The sequence below is a fragment of the Mytilus californianus genome, unplaced genomic scaffold, assembly GCF_021869535.1.
Source record: "Mytilus californianus isolate M0D057914Y unplaced genomic scaffold, xbMytCali1.0.p SCAF_6, whole genome shotgun sequence".
In the NCBI taxonomy this organism is placed as follows: domain Eukaryota; kingdom Metazoa; phylum Mollusca; class Bivalvia; order Mytilida; family Mytilidae; genus Mytilus; species Mytilus californianus.
In genome coordinates this window covers 115,066,333-115,085,897 of record NW_026262712.1, presented here as the reverse complement: position 1 = coordinate 115,085,897, position 19,565 = coordinate 115,066,333, and the positions used below count along the sequence as shown (strand labels likewise).

The following is a 19,565-nucleotide window of genomic DNA, read 5'->3' as shown; positions in this document are numbered from 1 at the left end:
CATAAGTGAGCACAACGACGACTGTATTTTATTAAATGACCATGACGGGAACGTTTTTACCCTAAAGGCAGAATCTGTATTGTAGGTCAACCTGAATGAAAGTAGGGAAATTTAGACTTCCACTGAAACCGATATGGTTTGTTAAAGGTAAAATTGAGAATGGAAATGGGGAATATGTCAAAGAGACAACAACCCGACCAAAGAGCAGATAAACTATTTAAATTTTGTTTTGTGACAGACCACCTAAAGCCCACTCAAATTACTGCAATTGTTATCATTCTGACTAGACTTGGTTGCGTATTTACATCTCCCTCCAAACCGAAAACCCCTCTTTTATTGCATGTGTTTATTTTCACATATTTCACTACTATACTGCAGTTTATCTTTAAATATGGCATGTAACGTGTATCCTTTACATAGACATCTAGCAGAAAACCAACTTAGAGTCTGACAATTTTGAAAACATTTGTCTCGAACCCAATATCTACACCAAGAAATGACTATAATGGGTATATACAAACCACCTTCTGTAACATTCAATGATTTGGCAAAATATATTTAAATAACTTAGACAAATGTACAGTATTATAAAATATGATCTGAATTTTTATTTTTTAAATCATAGTAAATATCAACCTTTAATGATCTGGGACTATTATACTGACTAAGTTTGATAGTCCCAGACATGTTATATGTGATATTTTTTAACTTACCTCAAATTGTAAAAGAACCAACATGTTTTTTATGAAAAGATAATTAAAACATCATTATAAGTGGATGTTCTTTTCACCAATGAAAAGATAATGTATCAATGCACTCAACACTACAACAGGTGTGAGTGATTTTCATAAAAGATAAAAGTATACAAATAATGAAAAGAATGTGTCATAAAAAATATATTTGACAATGCACCTTAAAAACAAGATGTTCTAGAGGAATCCACTCCCATGCATGAATAGTGATTTGGGAAAAACCATTCACCGTTATAACATATGTTATATTCATGTTACACAGAACAAAGAAAACAATATCTTCGGGAACATATAGAAAACAATATTTTAAAACGATCAATGAAAACTTATTTCTTTAAAAGATGCTTCAGTTGTACAATATCATACATGTGATTTTTGAAAAATTATTAAATCTTTTTTCTTTAAAAAGTGTAAATCAGGCCCAATAAAAAATTGCCTTAACTGATCCTAAACAAGTTAGACAACAATTTAATACCTTATTTTCAACTGTAGAAAAAATGTTATATATAAACAATCGTCACATCGCAGCATTTTAGAGATACAAAATCATAGAGACCAGGAGAAAAATTTCGAATTAAAAAAAAACACCGAGAAGGTTCATGTAAAACAAAATATAGATAAATCTCAAAACCAATTGTTCAGAGAACAACTGAAGGTCTTTCCACTCAAATTCATTTAAGATGAGAAAATTTTGATAAAAAACAGTATGTCCTTGTTTAAATGATAGCCTATCACACAATGATTTTGAAAAAACGATGTTTGAGGCACTTTTTTTAATTAATTGAGGAAGATAATAAGTCACTTCCGGTTATTTCAAAGTCACTTCCGGTGTCAAATAATAGCTTTCTTTGCTCTAATTAAAACAAAAAATATAGTTTCTATGTACTTTTGATTTAAATAAGGGAGATAAATTGCTACTTCCGATTTAAAAAAAAGTCACTTCTGGTTGACATTTTCAAGGTCATATTTCTACTTACCTAATGTAAAAGATCCCATGGTTTTATCATGTATAAATATGAATCAACAGCAAAAGTCAAAATCTAGAACGTCAATTTTACCTTTGACCTAAATTTTACGGTCATTAAACAAAGACCCCAGATTCAAATTACCCTTAGTCTCCACTATGTAAGGGAAATGAGTTCTATCCCAATAATGCTTATTTTGAGTATAACAGGGAAGAAAACGTTCATCAAATGTCAACGCACCCTTTTAACCAAAATATAAAATTAAGAATGGAAATAGGGAATGTGTCAAAGAGACAACAACCCGACCAAAGAGCAGAAAACAGCCGAAGGCCATCAATTGGTTTTCAACACAGCGAGCAAATCCCGCATCCGGAGGCGTGCTTTAGCTGGCCTCTAAACAAAAAAGTGTACTAGTTCAGTGATAATGGACGTCAAACTAAACCCCAAACCATATAAATGAACTAAAATTAAAAAACATACAAGACTAACAAAGGCCAGAAGCTCCTGACTTGGGACATGCGCAAAAATGCGGCGGGGTTAAACATGTTTTGTGATATCTCAACCCTCCCCCTATACCTCTAGCCAATGTAGAAAAAAACAAACACATATCAATATGCACAGTAAAACTCAGTTAAAAAGAAGTCCGAGTCCGATGTCAGAATAGAAAACAAAAGAAACTAAGCAAAATGACAATGATACATAAATTAACAAAGAACTACTAGCAGTTACTGACATGCCAGCTCCTGACCTCAATTAGACTGATTCAAAGATTATGTCTTCATCATATGAAAAGCAAGTACAATCCCTCCCATTAGGGGTTAAGTATTATACCGTCATAAGATATATGAGAAGAACATAACCCGTATCATGCCAACAACTGGTTTTAGAACAAATGTGTTTATTTCCAATCCAAAGACCATATGAGTAAATTAATATTAAAACCAAAATATGCCATCTTTAATGACCTGACAGTATCGTAACTATATCCTTTTTTAAAAAGTCTGTTTAAAGATTTGGTAAGCTTTTGAGGTGAATGCCGACATTTTTGTTCTTTGTAAAGAATATTACCATAAAAAATTGGATGTGAAATACCTGAACGTATAAGATGTCTGCATGATGATTTACATTTACGAATGACGTCCTTGTACCGATGATAAAATTTAGTAAATGTTTTTACTAGTTTGTGATATCAAAAACCCTGCTGTAATTTTTCAGTAATACAGATATTTCTTTCGTTAAAACCAAATACATTGTTACATACACGATCGATCGAACAAGTTGCGATTTATAAACACCATAAGATGGTGACAAGAAACGTTACCATCTAAAAATGTAAAATCAATTATAGGAAATGAAAAATCATGTCTTTTATTATATTTTTTTTGTATTAAGCTTTCCGCTCAAGATATAGATATCAAGATCTAGGTAAGGGCAGTGTTCATTGTTAGTATTAGCTTTATTTAAAGTCATTTCAACAGGATAAATCTCTTTAGTGTAAATACTTAAGTCGTTATTATTGAGAGCCAATATATCATCCAAATATCTAAAAGTGTTATTAATTTTTTTAGTAGATGTTGTTTCGATGGGTCTTTGCTGATTTTAGTCATAAATTGTAACTTATTACAATACAGAAACAGGTCCGCAATAAGTGGTGCACAGTTAGTTCCCATTGGGATTCCGATAACTTGACGATAAACGGAATCTCAAAAGCAAACAAAAATGTTATCTAATAAAAATTTCAGGCTAGTTATCGTAACAAAGCAGGTCCAATTGACATAGTTCTTTTGTTTGTTGTTACTAAAATATGACCTAAAAGAGTTTGAACATATATATTCTTATTCTGACATTTTAAATGACCATTTAATTAGGTGTGTTAATATTTTCTTAATCAAAATATGAGGCAAAGTGGTATATAAGGTAGAAAATCAAAACTTTGAACAGTTTCAAAATCATCAATATAAGCATGCGATTTATCAAGTACGTCCAACGAATTTTTTTATACTCCAAAAGTATTCAATTCAACTATTATCAAGGGCCTTATTTGAACAAGTTATCATCAGTTTTTCATTGCACCAAGCGTACTAGTAAGTAGAATAGACAGTTTAGTAGTACAAGTAGAACAATGGCTTGAAGACGAAATAAATCTATTTTGTAAGGTGTTTTGTGCAGCCTGGGAAGCCAGTACATAGTTAGAACTTTCATTGTATTTGGTTCTGTTGTCAAGAAGTAACTAAAAGTTTATGTTTGTTACAGATGTCATTTTCCGAAAATGGAGTCAGTTGAATGCTGGTGAATTCGTGATTTCCTTTTGCAGAAACACAATAATGATATTATTAGCAGCCTTATCAGCCGGGACAAAAACAAATTGCTTGACGATCGCGACTTCTTTTAGTTTATGTTTGATACGAGAAATAGGGTTATTATGGTTGTTGTTAGGATTAAAATGTTCTTTAAATGTGGCATACGTATATCAACAATGTTCATTACTGAATGAAAAAAAGTCTAAGGATTTCTTATCAATTGTTTTTTGTTTTATCCATTTCCAGCAGTAAGTACGTGGAAGATTTTACGACACTCATTCCAATTAATAATTGACGGGGGACGATATTAAGTTCTTTACTGAGGAATGATTTCAACTTTCGGTCACGAACGATGTTAAGGTCTCCTGTTATTACATGATAACTGGGGTCATAAATGTATTCGAATTACTGCAACTTCATGACGTTGGTGGATTGTCACTGATAGTAACATCTTTACACACTTGGCTAAAATAAAACACATATTTTCGGGTAGATTGTTTTAAACATAACAAATAAGAGGGAGTTCAGTACTAGAATTATCAAAATATCCAGGAATTTGTTCTTTAACAGAATGATCATTAATGACCATGTATGTTACGACATGTCGCAAATATCAGTTTAGTAAAAATATATATTCGATATCTTAAGACAGTGTTACATAAAGTATAATCATCTTAACAAGAGTGTAATATTTATCGTGTCATTAAAACTGCAAAAAGCAATTTTAAACCAGATCTGCTATAACTAATGTTACACGACATTGTAATAAAGTGTAAAAAAAGATATTCGAACAAGGAAGATTCAACGATAAATACATGTAGGTTTGTAGTTTAAATTTTGTACTGATTCATTCGGCTTATTGTACCCCACTACAACAATATATGATACCAATCTAGAATACAGTGTTAACTCATGACAAGGAATTCCGATAATGTTTTATGTGACAAATTGAGTTACGAAACTGTCTTTCAGTAAACAGTTTCATATATTCTTAACACAATCATACGATGGAGCTTCATGTTGAAATGTTGTTCATTTATCTATTCATTTACCATTTTATACCGGTTTTATGTTCATCTAATTGCAAGATAAAAGAGACAAATAGTGGAAACCGTACGATAATAACGGCAGACTGTAGTAACATGGGACTAGTACATGTTCCTCAAAATTTACCGCGAAACATTAATGCACTGGATCTTAGTTGTAACGACATAACAAGTGTTACAAATGATGCATTCGTCAATTATAAGAGCTTATTGGAACTTAATCTGAATTCAAACAAAATTAATCATACATCAAACTCGTCATTTAAGGGATTAGGAAATCTTCAATCGTTGGAAATGGCTGAAAATTCTCTTGATCTGTCTGATGTGTATACAATAGATCTGTTCGTGCCCTTGATGAAATTAAATATTCTTAACATCAGGAGGAACATGGATCAGCCGACTAACTTTTCCACCATGTTTACGTATCCAGACAAGGCATTGAGTGTTTTAAATCAATTGACAAACTTATCGATTGACTTAATGCCAAAACCAAAATTTGGACAAGGATTTAAACTATTAAAAAGGCTCCATAGGATAGAATTCCAGTCATGCTATGTTGTAAGCCTAACCAATGAAACATTTAAGTTTTTCTCGTCCAGTGTTGAAACACTTATAATGCAAAATTGTAGATTGAATTTTGTACGTGCTGAAATAGGCACTTTATTGTCATTTCCAGAGCTGAAGGTCGTCGATTTTTCTGACACATTTATGCATTTAAAGCAGGCACTGTTATTGCTTAATCCATACACAAATAAAAACATGACAATTATAAATTTTCATCACGTGAGCGACGTTGTCATTGACAACAAAGAATTTCCTTATTCTTTGATTTTAACAACCGAGATGACAAAGTATTTACGAACTATTTGTGTTGAAAACTTGGATTTGTCACAAAATGGTATTGTTGATTATGAACCTGGATCTTTATTTACATTTCGTTATCCTGAATGTATACAAAATATGTCGGTAAGGGCGAATAGATTTGCCATAATATCTAATAGAATACAGTTGCAACATCTAAACAACTTTACCCAGCAAGCTAGTCGTTTGAAAACTTTGGATGTTTCCTATAACGTTGTAAGCTATCCTGTGTCTAAAGAAAACACCATTTCATCAGGTTTCGATAATCCTTCCGCTGTTTTTTTTAATTTTTCAAAATCCGTAGAAAAATTGGATGCTAGTTACGTGATGACAAACGATTTACCTATTATATGTCTAATCCCTATTAATAGTAGTTTGAAGTATCTTGACATGTCATATACATTGTCGTCAGGGATGATGCTTTTCGAATCAGATAATCAGGATCATCCCCCCAATTTGGAAACATTCATTGATAGTGGAAGTGATTATTCTTTTATCTGGCATGAATTCGGTAGATTTACTCACAATAATCTGAAAACAGTTGTCTGGAAGGATCGCAATTTAAATGAGGGCATAAAAGCGCATCCGAAAGACCTTTTCAGAAACTTGAATTCAGTGGAAACCCTTGATATATCAGAAAACAACATTTGGTACTTTTCGGACAATTTGTTAGACCCAATGAAAAATCTATCTGTATTAAATGTATCAAAAAATTTACTGCAAAGTATTCCAATACAGTTGATAAATCATTTTAAAATCAGAAAACTTGATGTTCGAAATAATGTATTAACAGGAATCAATTTCGAAATAAGGAATTGGCTTGATCAGATGCAGACCATGCATTCAATGTCACTGTACTTAGCAGGAAATGCATTTGAATGTTCGTGTAATAATATTGACTTGATAAGATGGCTGCAGACAACAGAGGTGATGTTAGACAGTCGCTCGTATAACTGTGTACTATCTAACGGAAGCAACAGCAATACATTGGATGCATATAACTCTTTCCCCGATCTGTTTGCTTATTGTGAAAGTTCTATGTGGCTAACAGTAGCAACAACGTTACTGTCAACAGGATTCATAATAACGATATTACTAGTGTTGTATAATAAAAAATGGAAAATCATGTTTACCTTGCAGGGAATAATAAATCGTGTAGTTGAACAAAAGATCAAAAGGCAGTACACTTACGATGTGTATATTTCTTACGAAGGTAATGCAGTTTATTGGATCAAAGAAACGCTTGTCTCAAAACTGGAAGGAGAATGGGGATTAAACATGTGTATACGAGAAAGGGATTTCCTTGCTGGGATTTCTCATGCTGATAATGAAGCAGAAGCCATTAAAGAAAGTAGATGCATTATCTTTGTAATAACTCCAGGGTATACAATATCCCCTGATCGTTCATTCGAGATAAACAGGGCTCAATACGAAAGAATTAGGAGCAATTTAGAAACAGTAATAGTTCTAACAAAGGACATTACAATAACAGATGTACCTCGTAATTTTTCTTATATCTGGAACTATGTGTACCTGATAGAATGGACGGATGATGATCAGTTTAATTTGGATGCTATTTGGGAGAAATTGAAATTGTTGCTCACACCAAGGAGGTTATATTAGACAACAACCTTGCTCAAACAAATTGGTTTAAATGAAACAAATATATTATTATTTAGTAGTTTTATTTCACTAAGTGAAAATTAAGTCGTATGGTTGTAATAAAGCGTGTAAAAACTAATACCTCCATTTGAAATACGTTTAGTGTCCGAGTTCATCAAGTCTGATTGTATGATTTGTACACGAAATCTTAGTTACTGCACAATTAAATGAATACCAAATGATATGCAAAAAATATGATGATCTATACAGGCTATTGAGTCCTGAATATAAAAATGAATTAAATCTGACCGACGTTTAGGCTGTATTTTATTTACATTCATTTAACATTCATAATTATCGCAGTTATTTTTTCGCAAAGTTCAAGACGTACAGTATAGGATATATTATTTATACACAAATGTACCCAATGTAGGATGCATGATATCCATGTCAGCATTCCTTTCCTTAACTTTTATTATGGTAATCTCAGAATTATTCTTCTAAAACCAATGTTCTTCTCGTCCATAATATTTCTATCAAAGATCTAGACTGACACACCTTTCTAGAACAAACATTTATGTGCATTCTTCAAGGTATTTGTGATATGTCACAGATCCAGATAAATCAAGGTCAGAAAAAATATCCACCTTTTTATATCAGGCTTAGAAACCCGAACCATTCAACAGTTTAATGCCGAACATAAAACGTTGATATCTTTTTACATTGATTAATTATTGTTACCATACTTCCACTAAAATGGCTATAATTATAATAGTTTTGAAATGTAAATGTAAACCAAAAATAAAAAAACTTTATTTCCTTCCCGAGCTCACGATTGAGAAGAAAAGTGACTTGACATGCAATTTGCATTCGACAATACACAACAGGAAGTACGCTAGCTAAAGTATAAAACAAAAACAGGTAAAGAAAAGTACTCAGACAATTGGTTAAAATTTTAAACAACAATGATGAAATGTCTCGCCTGCTTAACTCGATTTTATTTATGTTGAAAGTATATAATATGAAGATTTTACTGAAAAAATCACATATACTTAATTTTATCAAGGATCCATTGTCAATGACCTGTTAGGATAAGTATGTTGGGATATACAGGATTCAGAAATTGATGGGATATGCGAATATTCAGGGTCCAAAATCAGATAACATAAGATCCATTCGAATTCAATACCCGTCATTTGTTTCAAAATATTCATGCCTAAGTGCTCGGGTGAAGGCCATGATGGCTGTTCAGAGATGACGTTTGTGAGGACAACGACGACTGCTTTTTGAATATTGACAATCCTTTAATAAATTACCATGACGGGAACGTTTTACCCATAAAGTTAGGTGCTGTATTGTTGGTCAACCGGAATGAATGATGGGAAATTTAGACTTTCACTGAAAAATACATGGTTTGTAAAGGTAAACATTTTGAATTTTGTCGTGTGACAGACTCACTCAAATTACTGCAATTGTTCCCATTCTGACTAGACGTGGTTGCGTATTTATACATTCTTCCAAACCGAAAACCCCTCTTGTTCCCATTCTGACTAGACGTGGTTGCTTATTGATACATCCCTCCAAACAGAAAACCCCTCTTTAATAGCATGTAAAATTGAGAATGGAAATGGGGAATGTGTCAAAGAGACAACAACCCGACCATAGAGCAGACAACAACCGAAGGCCACCAATGGGTCTTCAATGCAGCGAGAAACTCCCGCACCCGGAGGCGTCCTTCAGCTGGCCCCTAAACAAATATGTATACTAGTTCAGTGATAATAGATGTGTTTATTTTCAGTGATCATATTTCACTACTTTACTGGAATTTATCCTTCAATATGGAATTTGACGGGTATACTTTACACACACATCTAGCAGAAAAACAACTTTCAGTCTGACAAATTTTGGAAACGTTTGACTTGAAGTCAATATCAACTAAAATAAATGGCTTATAATGAGTATAAACAAACACACTTCTGTGGCTGATAATGATTGTGCAAAATATATCAAAATAACTTAGACTAATCTGGTATTAAATATAATCTGAATTTGGATATTTTAAATCATAGTAAGTATCAACCTTCACATTATGTATGTGATATTTTTAACATCTCTCAAATTGTGAAAGAAACAACATGTTTCATAAAAAGCTAGATAATACATCATTATAAGTGGATGTTCATTTCACCAATGAAAAGACAATGTGTGAATGCACTCAACACTACAATAGGTGTGAGTGATTGTCATTATAGATAAATGTATACAAAATAATGAAAAGAATGTCATACAAATATACTTGATAAACATGCAGCTTTAAAAACAAGATACTCTAGAAAAATCCACACCCATGCACGAATAGTGATTTGAGAAAAACCATTCACCGTTAACATATTATGTTATATTCATGTTACACAAAACAAAGAAATGCAATAACTTTGGGAACATAATGAAAACAATATTTAAAAAAACGATCAAGGAAAAATTATTTCTATAATGATGCTTCAGTTGTGCAAAACCATTCATGGGATTTTTGCAAAATTATTAAACCTTTTTTTCCACTATAAAGTGTAGCTCAGGCCCACAAAAAATAGTCTTGACTGATACAAAACATTATTAAACATTTTTGTTCTTCAAAAAGTGTAACTCAGGCACACAAAAAATAGTCTTGACTGATACTAAAATGGCTGAACCAATTATTATTGAAATGTAAACACAAAAATTAAACTTAAGTTCCTTGCCAAGCTCAAGATTAGGAAGAAAAGTGACATGCAATTGGCATTCGACAAAACACAACAGGAAATATGCTAGCTGTAGTACAAAACAAAAATAGGCGAAGAAAAAGTACTCAGACAATTGGTTAAAACTTTAAACAACAATGCTGAAATGTCTCGCCTGCTTAACTTGATTATATTTATGTTGAAAGAATATAATATGATGGTTTTACTGAAAATATCACATATACTTATAGATTATTGTGGTCATCTCAACGAGATTGATTTTCCTGCTTGAGCCGGTACGGCGAAAGTGAGAAATACAATCGAGTTGAGATGACCAATGATAATCTGTTTATCGCTATACTACCTATGATTACGTTGTTAATTTCGTTGACAACGGCACGTGCGTCCTTAGCTTCTAGCAATAATTTTTCATTTCACTCTACTGTGCTGAGAAAGGAAATTATCAGTCAGTAAGATCAAGGGAAAATTTCGTAAAATAGCGATAATTAATTCTATCAAAGGATCCATTGTCAAGGACTTGTAAGGGTTAGTATGTTGGGATATACAGGTTTCAGAAATTGATGGGATAGCCCACTCAAATTACTGCAAATGTTCCCAGACTGATACGAAACAAGTTCCACAACAAAAATTTAATACCTTGTTTTCAACTGTAGATAGGGAAATTGGAAAAAATGTTATATATGAACATTCGTTACATCCCACCATCTTAGAGATACATAATCATAAAGACCAGGAGATAAATTTCGTAGTAAAAGAAAAACACCGAGAAGGTTAAAAAACTTAAAAATGAAATTAAAAACAAATTGTTTAGAGAATAATTAAAGGTCTTTCTACTCAATTTCACTTAAGATGAGAAAAGTTTGATAAAAACAGTATGTCCGGGCTTAAATGATAGCTTATTACGCACTGAATTTGAAAATACAATTTTTGAGGCACTTTTTTCATCAATTAAGGTAGATAATAAGCTACTTCCGGTTAAATTAAAGTCACTTCTGGTGTCAAATAAAAGCTTTATTTGCCTTGATTCAAACAATATATAGTTTCTATATACTTTTGCTTTGAATAAGGGAGATAAATTGCTACTTCCGGTTTAAAAAAAGTCAATTCTGGTTGACATTGTCAAGGTCATATGTTTAATAACCTAATGCAAAAGATCCCAAGGCTTTATCATGTATAAATATGAATATACAGCAAAGGTCAAAACCTAGATCGTCAATTTTATATTTGACCTTGAACTAGATTTCAAGGTCATAAAGCAAGGACGTCAAATCAAATTACCCTTAGTCTCCACTATGTAAGAGAAATGAATTCTATCCCAATAATGTTCATTTTGCGTATTAGAGGACAGGACACTCCCATCATATGTCAACTCACCCTTCAAACCAAAATATGTATGTTACGACATGTCGCAAATATCAGTTTAGTAAAAATATTGTGTCGATATCTTAAGAAACAACTGCAAATAAAAGTTAAAACCAGATTTTCTATAATTTATGATACACGACATTGTAATATAGTGTGAACAAAAGATATTCGAACAAGGAAGGTTCAATCGTAAATTCATGTAGGTTTGTAGGGTAAATATTTTACTGATTCATACAGCTTAAGGTACCCCACTACAACAATACAAATGTATATGATACCGTTCTAGAATACAGTGTTAACTCGTGACAAGGAATTCCGATAATGTTTTATGCGAAATATTGACGAAAGAAACTGTTTCATATATTCTTAACACAATCATACGATGGAGCTTTATCTTAAAATGTTGTTCATTTATCCATTTATTTACCATTTTATACCGGTTTTATGTTCATCTGATTGCAAGATAAAAGAGACAAATAGTGGAAACCGTACGATAATAACGGCAGACTGTAGTTACATGGGACTAGAACATGTTCCTCAAAATTTACCGCGAAACATTAATGCACTGAATCTTAGTAGGAACGACATAACAGGTGTTACAAATGATGCATTCGTCAATTACAAAAGCTTATTGAAACTTAATCTGAATTCAAACAAAATTATTCATCTTTCAAACTTGTCATTTAAGGGATTAGGAACTCTTCAATTGTTGGAAATGGCTGATAATCCTCTTAATCTGTCTGATGTGTATACAATAGATCTCTTCGTGCCCTTGGGGCAATTAAATATTCTCAACATCAGGAGGAACATGGATCAGCCGATTTATTTTTCCACCATTTTTACGTATCCAGACAAGGCATTAGGTGTTTTAAATCAATTGACAAACTTATCGATTGACTTAATGCAAAACCAAAATTTGGACAAGGATGTAAACAATTGAAAATGCTCCGTAGGATAGAATTCCTGTCGTGCTTTGTTGTAAGCCTAACCAATGAAACATTTACGTTTTTCTCGTCCAGTGTTGAAACACTTATAATGCAAAATTGTAGATTGAATTTTGTACGTGTTGAAACAGGTACTCTACTGCCGTTTCCAGAGCTGAAGGTCGTCGATTTTTCTGACACATTTATGCATTTAAATCAGGCACTGTTATTGCTTAGTCCATACACAAATAAAAACATGACAATTATAAGCTTTCAACACGTGAGCGACGTTGTCATTGACAACAAAGAATTTCCTTATTCTTTGATTTTAACAACCGAGATGACAAAGTATTTACGAACTATTTGTGTTGAAAACTTGGATTTGTCACAAAATGGTATTGTTGATTATGAACCTGGATCTTTATTTACATTTCGTTATCCTGAATGTATACAAAATATGTCGGTAAGGGCGAATAGATTTGCCATAATATCTAATTAAATACAGATGCAATATCTAAACAATTTAACTCGACAATCTAGTCGTTTGGAGACTTTGGATATTTCCTATAACGTTGTAAGCCATCCTGTGTCTACAGAAAACACCATTTCAGCATGCGCAAGTTTCGATAATCCTTCCGATTTTATTTTTTATTTTTATTTTTTTAAAATCCGTAGATAAATTGGATGCTAGTTACATGATGGCAAACGATTTACCCATTATATATCTTATTGCTATTAATAGTAGTTTGAAGTATGTTGACTTGTCATATTCAATATCGTCAGGGATGATGTTTTTCGAATCAGATTATCAGCATCATCCCCCCAATTTGGAAACATTTATTGATAGTGGAGGTGATTGTTACTTTATCTGGCAGGAATTTGGTAGATTTCCGCACAACAAGCTGAAAACAGTTGTCTCGAAGAATCGCAATTTAAATGAGGGCATAAAAGCGCATCCAAAAGACCTTTTAAGAAACTTGAATTCAGTGGAAACCCTTGATATATCAGAAAACAACACTTGGTACTTCTCGGACAATTTGTTAGACCCAATGAAAAGTCTATCTTTATTGAATGTATCAAAAAAATTACTGCAAAGTATTCCAATACAGTTGATAAATCATTTAAAAATTAAAAGACTTGACGTTCGAAATAATGTGTTAACAGGTATCAACTTAGAAATATGGCTTGATCAGAATCAAACCATGCATTCACTGTCACTGTTCTTAGCAGGAAATGCATTTGAATGTTCATGTAATAATGTTGACTTGATAAGATGGTTACAGGCAACAGATGTGAAGTTAGACAGTAGCTCGTACAACTGTGTACTACCTAACGGAAGCAATAGCAATACATTCGATGCATATAACTCTTTATCCGATCTGTTTGCTTGCTGTGAAAGTTCTATGTGGCTTACAGTAGCAACAACGTTACTGTCAACAGGATTTATAATAGCGATATTGCTAGTGTTGTATAATAAACGTTGGAAAATCATGTTTACCTTGCAGGGAATAATAAGTCGTGTAGTTGAACAAAAAATCAAAAGGAAGTACACTCACGATGTGTATATTTTTTATGAAGGTAATGTGGTTTATTAGATTAAAGAAACGCTAGTCTCCAAACTGGAAGGAGAATGGGGATTAAACATGTGTATAAGGGAAAGGGATTTCCTTGCTGGGATTTCACATCTGTATCATTATCTTAACTCCAGGATATACAATATCCCCTGATCGTACATTTGAGATAGACAGGGCTCAATACGAAAGGATAAGGAGCAATTTAGAAACAGTAATAGTTCTTACAAAGGACATTAAAATAACAGATGTACCTCGTAATTTTTCTTATATTTGAAACTATGTGTACCTGATAGAAGAGGCGGATTACGAACAGTTTAATACGGATGCTATTTTGGGAGAAATTAAAATTGCTGCTCACACCAAGGAGGTTTTATTAAGACAGCCGCCTTGCTGAAATAAACTCGTTTAATGAAAGAGGATATTAGTAGGTTTTTTTAATAAGTGAAAATATAATCGTATAGTTGTAATAAAGCATGTACAAATACCTCAATTTGAAATACTTTATTATTTAAACTCTGCAGAAAAATAAATTTCTGAGTCCATTAAGTCTGATTGAATGGTTTGAACACGACCGTCTTTATTACCGAAAAAAATAACCGAATACCATAAGATATGACTAAACACTAATAGACCTATTCAGGTCATTGAGTCTTGTGTATAGAAATGAATCAAATCTGCCCGATGTTTATGTTGTCTTTAATATCCATTCATTTAACATTCATATTTATCGCAGTATTTGTTCTGCAGAGTTCATAACATACAGTAGACGATATAGGATTCACACATAAAAGTACTCAATGTAGGATGCATGATATCCATGTCAGGATTCCTTTCCTTCTTGTCTTTCATTTTTGCTTAAGTGCTTTGTCTATATGCCATTTTAATTTTCTTTGTTGATATATTTATTTCTTTTTACAGTGACTAAGATTATAACACGATGTTGATTGCTGTACCCCTTATCCCAGGCATAGATTACCTTAGCCGTATTTGGCACAACTTTTTAGAATTTTGGGTCCTAAATGCTCTTCAACTTTGTACTTGTTTGGCTTTCTAACTATTTTGATCTGAGCGTCACTGATGAGTCTTATGTAGACTAAACGCGCGTCTGGCGTATTAAATTATAATCCTGGTACCTTTGATAACTATTTGACATTTTTACCTATTATGTCTGATCGTTTTATTCACACACTGAGGTCCTTATAATAGAATTTTATGCAACTGTCAAGAATTGAGGGGTTTATCTAGCTATAAAACCAGGTTTAATCCACCACTTGCTACATAAGCAAATATCAGTACCAAGTCAGAAATATGACAGTTGTTTTCCATTTGTTTGGTGTGTTTGAGATTTTGATTTTGCCATTTGATAAGGAACTTTCCGATTTGAATTTTACTTGGAGTTCGGTATTTTTGTAATTTAATTTTTTTCATAACTCTTAATATTGCTTGATACGGTAATTCTCGGAATTATTCTTCTAAAACCAATGTTCTTCTTGTCAATAATGTTTGTATGAAAGATCTAGACTGGAGCACCTTTCTTGAACAGATTCTTATGTACATTCTTCAGTGAATTTTAATATGTCACATCTCCAGATAAGTCAATGTCTGAAAAAATATCAACCTTATAGTATGAGGCTTAAAAAACTTCGCCCTTCAACAGTTGGGTGCCGAACACAAAACGTTGATATACTTTTGACATTGACTTTTTATTGTTATCATACTGCCGCTAAAATGGCTTAATAATTATTATTGAAATGTAAACACAAAATATTAAACTTAAGTTCCTTCCCAAGCTCAAGATTATGAAGAAAAGTGACATGCAATTGGCATTCGACAAAACACAACAGGAAGTATGCTAGCTGTAGTATAAAACAAAAACAGGCGAAGAAAAAATACTCAAACAATTGGTCAAAACTTTAAACAACAATGCTGAAATGTCTCGCCTGCTTAACTTGATTATATTTATGTTGAAAGTATATAATATGAATATTTTACTGAAAATATTACATATACTTATAGATTATCGTTTGTCATCTCAACAAGATTGATTTTCTCGCTTGAGCCGTTATGGCGAAAGTGAGAAATACAATCAAGTTGAGATAACCAATGATAATCTGTTGATCGCTATTTTATCTATGATGACGTTGTTAATTTCTTTGACAACAGCACGTGCGCCCTAAGCTTCTAGCGATAAATATTCATATCACTCTACTGTGCTGAGATAGGAAATTATCAGTTAGTCAGATCAAGGGAAAATTTCATAAAATAGCGAATTCTATCAAGGATCCAATGTCAAGGACCTGTTAGGATAAGTATATTGGAATATACAGGATTCAGAAATTTGTGGGATAGCCAACTCAAATTATTGCAATTGTTCCCATTTTGACTAGACGTGGTTGCTTATTTATACATCCTTCCAAACCGAGAACCCCTCTTTAATAGCATGTGTTTATTTTCAGTGATCATATTTCACTACTATACTGCAGTTTATCCTTGAATAAGGAAGTTGACGGTTAAACGTTACATAGACATCTAGCAGAAAACCAACTTTGAGACTGACAATTTTGAAAACGTTTGCCTTGAAGTCGATATCAGCAACACTTGGCTTATAATGGGTATAAACAAATCACCTTCTGTGACTGACAAAGAATTTGCAAAATATATTAAAATATCGTAGCCAAATGTATTATTAAATATGATCTGAATTTTGTTATTTTAAATCATAGTAAGTATCAACCTTTACATGATGTATGTGATATTCTAAATTATCTCAAATTGTGAAAGAACCAACATGTTTTATGAAAAGCTAATTAAAACATCATTATAAGTGGATTTTCTTCTCATCAATGAAAAGACAATGTGTGAATGCATTCAACACTATAACAGGTGTGAGTGATTATCATAATATATAAATGTATACAAATAATGAAAAGAATGCCATAAAAAATATACCGTATAAACATGCACCTTTAAAAACAAGATACTCTAGAAAAAAATCCACACTCATTCATGAATAGTGATTTGAGAAAACTCATTCACCGTTAACATATGTTATAGTCATATTATACAAAAAACGAAATACAATAACTTTGGGAAAATATAATAAACTATTATTTATAGAATAACTAATCTAAGAATTCAAATAGAGAAAAATATTTAACGAGTGACCGAACAACAAATTAATTCACGAATGCACGTAGCGCATGTGTTAATTATCAGTGTTGTTCGGTCACGAGTTGAATATTTTTCGATATTTGAATTCTTTGATTAGCTATTCTTTATATTACATTGGCAAATGGCTTTTTTTATAAAATTAATGTAGAAAATGTTAGGAACTATATCGGTTTTTATTTCACTGGGAAATCAATGTAATTCATTGCAACCAATTTAATAATTAAAAATATCAATGAAAAATTATTTCTTAAAACGATGCATCGATTGTGCAAAAACATACATGTGTTTTTTGGAAAATTATTAAACCTTTTTTTTCTAAAAAGTGTAACTCAGGCCCACAAAATAATAGTATTGACTGATACAAAACATGTTACACAAAAATGTAATACCTTGTCTTCAAATTTAGAAAAGGAAAAAATATTATAAATCAAATAAATATTAAAAATGCTACTGGCTGTGACAGAATTCCGGCGAAACATAGTAAAACTGTTTGGCGCCTATGCTGACGGATTAAATTAGTTTTATCTGTTGACTCTGGCGTATTCTATATGGAATAAAGGAGACACAAGTCACCCCACTTCATAAAAAATCATCATTTAATAAAAAATATTAATAGATCAGTAACTTAAGGTTTTATAAACTCAGCTGTCAGATATTTTCGTCCAAATTTTCAATCCATTTTTTGTGACGCAGTCATGGATGTCAGACCACACTTTTACATGATTGGAGAAAGGCCTTTGATCATTATCATTTCATAACCGCAGTTTTAATGGACCTCTCCAAACTGAGCTTTAGATTTTGGTTGCTTACATCATGAACTATTTCTTGACAAACTGTTTTTTATGGTGCTTTTAAATTCGTATTTATCAAATAGAAAACAATTATTAAAAATTTGCCAAATACTTACTAGTAGTTTGCTGACAACAAGAAAGGTGTGCCACAGGGTTCTTTTCTTGGAACATTTTTGTTATGTTGTAGACCTGGAGATATTAAGGTAGTCTAACTAGTTGAGTTAGGAAAGATCTTCTTCGGTCAATTTATTAAAAGAGCGCTGCCTTTATATCCCGAGAGTGACAGTTCGAAATCCGCCGGTACCATCAATGGATTGTCATATTGGCGCTGCAAGAAGGGTGTGCGTTCGAACCATTCGCATTACCAATAGTGGTATGTTCGTCTCGTGGAAAGATTATTGTTCCTGAAAGGACCCGACGTGGACTAAAGAAGTATAGAGGTGTAAGGCTCTATACTATTAAATTACATCTATATGTGGGCGTTGATTGCACAGACTCCGTCCTGAAATTAATTCGTCAGGAGGCCCACTGGTGTCGGTTATCTGCTTCTAACAGGGAGAACCCCCTGGCTTAGGATAAAGACACAACAGTTACCCGTTTTTATAAATGAGATATTATTTTATTTTATTAAGTAGAGCTCATTGTATATCTACAGATGACAACACAATATCGTTCTGTAGTCCTGTTATGACCACTTAACAATTATATTAGAAGATGAATCCACACAATTGATTGACTTGCTTATGTGAGTTGGGCGTTTTAATTGTTTGTATATAATCCACTTAGCACATACATTGCTGGATCAAGTGTATTAGGAGGAATGACAATAATTCTGCTTCAAAGCTTTTTTTCTAGTTGATCCTTTCGGAGTAATAAGTTTCATACATAGAGCAATACTGGTAATATTTATGATTTAAATAGATGGGTAAGGGTTTCAGGGTCCAAACCATTTTCCTCGTGAAAATCCTTTCCCAATTAAGGCATAAGTGCTGCTCCGCGCTTTTTTAATATTTTCTTCGACATTTTGGACACTATTTTGTTTCAGTGACCGAGCTCGTATTACGCCTAGGATGGTGGAATTTTCAACCTTTGCCATCTGTTCACATCCAAGACGGTTACATATATATAGTTGGGTGTCTATATGTCGCTTTTGTTTTCACAGGTCGCGTGTGGATAGATACGCTCTTCTCTTTTTCGGTTATAATCAATAACCTTCCATACCTGCATAGACCTTGCCCATCCATGTCACGATCAGATAAACTCTACATCATCTGCGCAGGCGCCGCCTACATTGTTAAGAACATTGTAAATTTTAGCCCTGATGTTTGAGTTCTTTAAGCGGTCGAGTAATGGATTTTTGTATAATTCATACAGACCAGAACCCTCCATAACGTACTCTTTGCGTCAAGGGAAAAAGTTCCGAAGTTTGTCCGTCCCATTAGACGGTACTTGTAGCATGTTGGGGCATATCATTTAT

General features: G+C 32.7%; 1 protein-coding gene across 1 annotated transcript; it reads left to right on the top strand.

Moving 5' to 3' along the window:
* Window positions 1-4,965: 4,965 nt before the first annotated feature.
* On the top strand, window positions 4,966-7,605 carry LOC127704526 (toll-like receptor 4). The gene has a single exon (XM_052208617.1). It carries the CDS (start codon window positions 5,025-5,027, stop codon window positions 7,545-7,547), a length of 2,523 nt encoding a protein of 840 aa, XP_052064577.1. The 5' UTR covers window positions 4,966-5,024; the 3' UTR covers window positions 7,548-7,605.
* The last annotated feature ends 11,960 nt before the right edge of the window (window positions 7,606-19,565 follow it).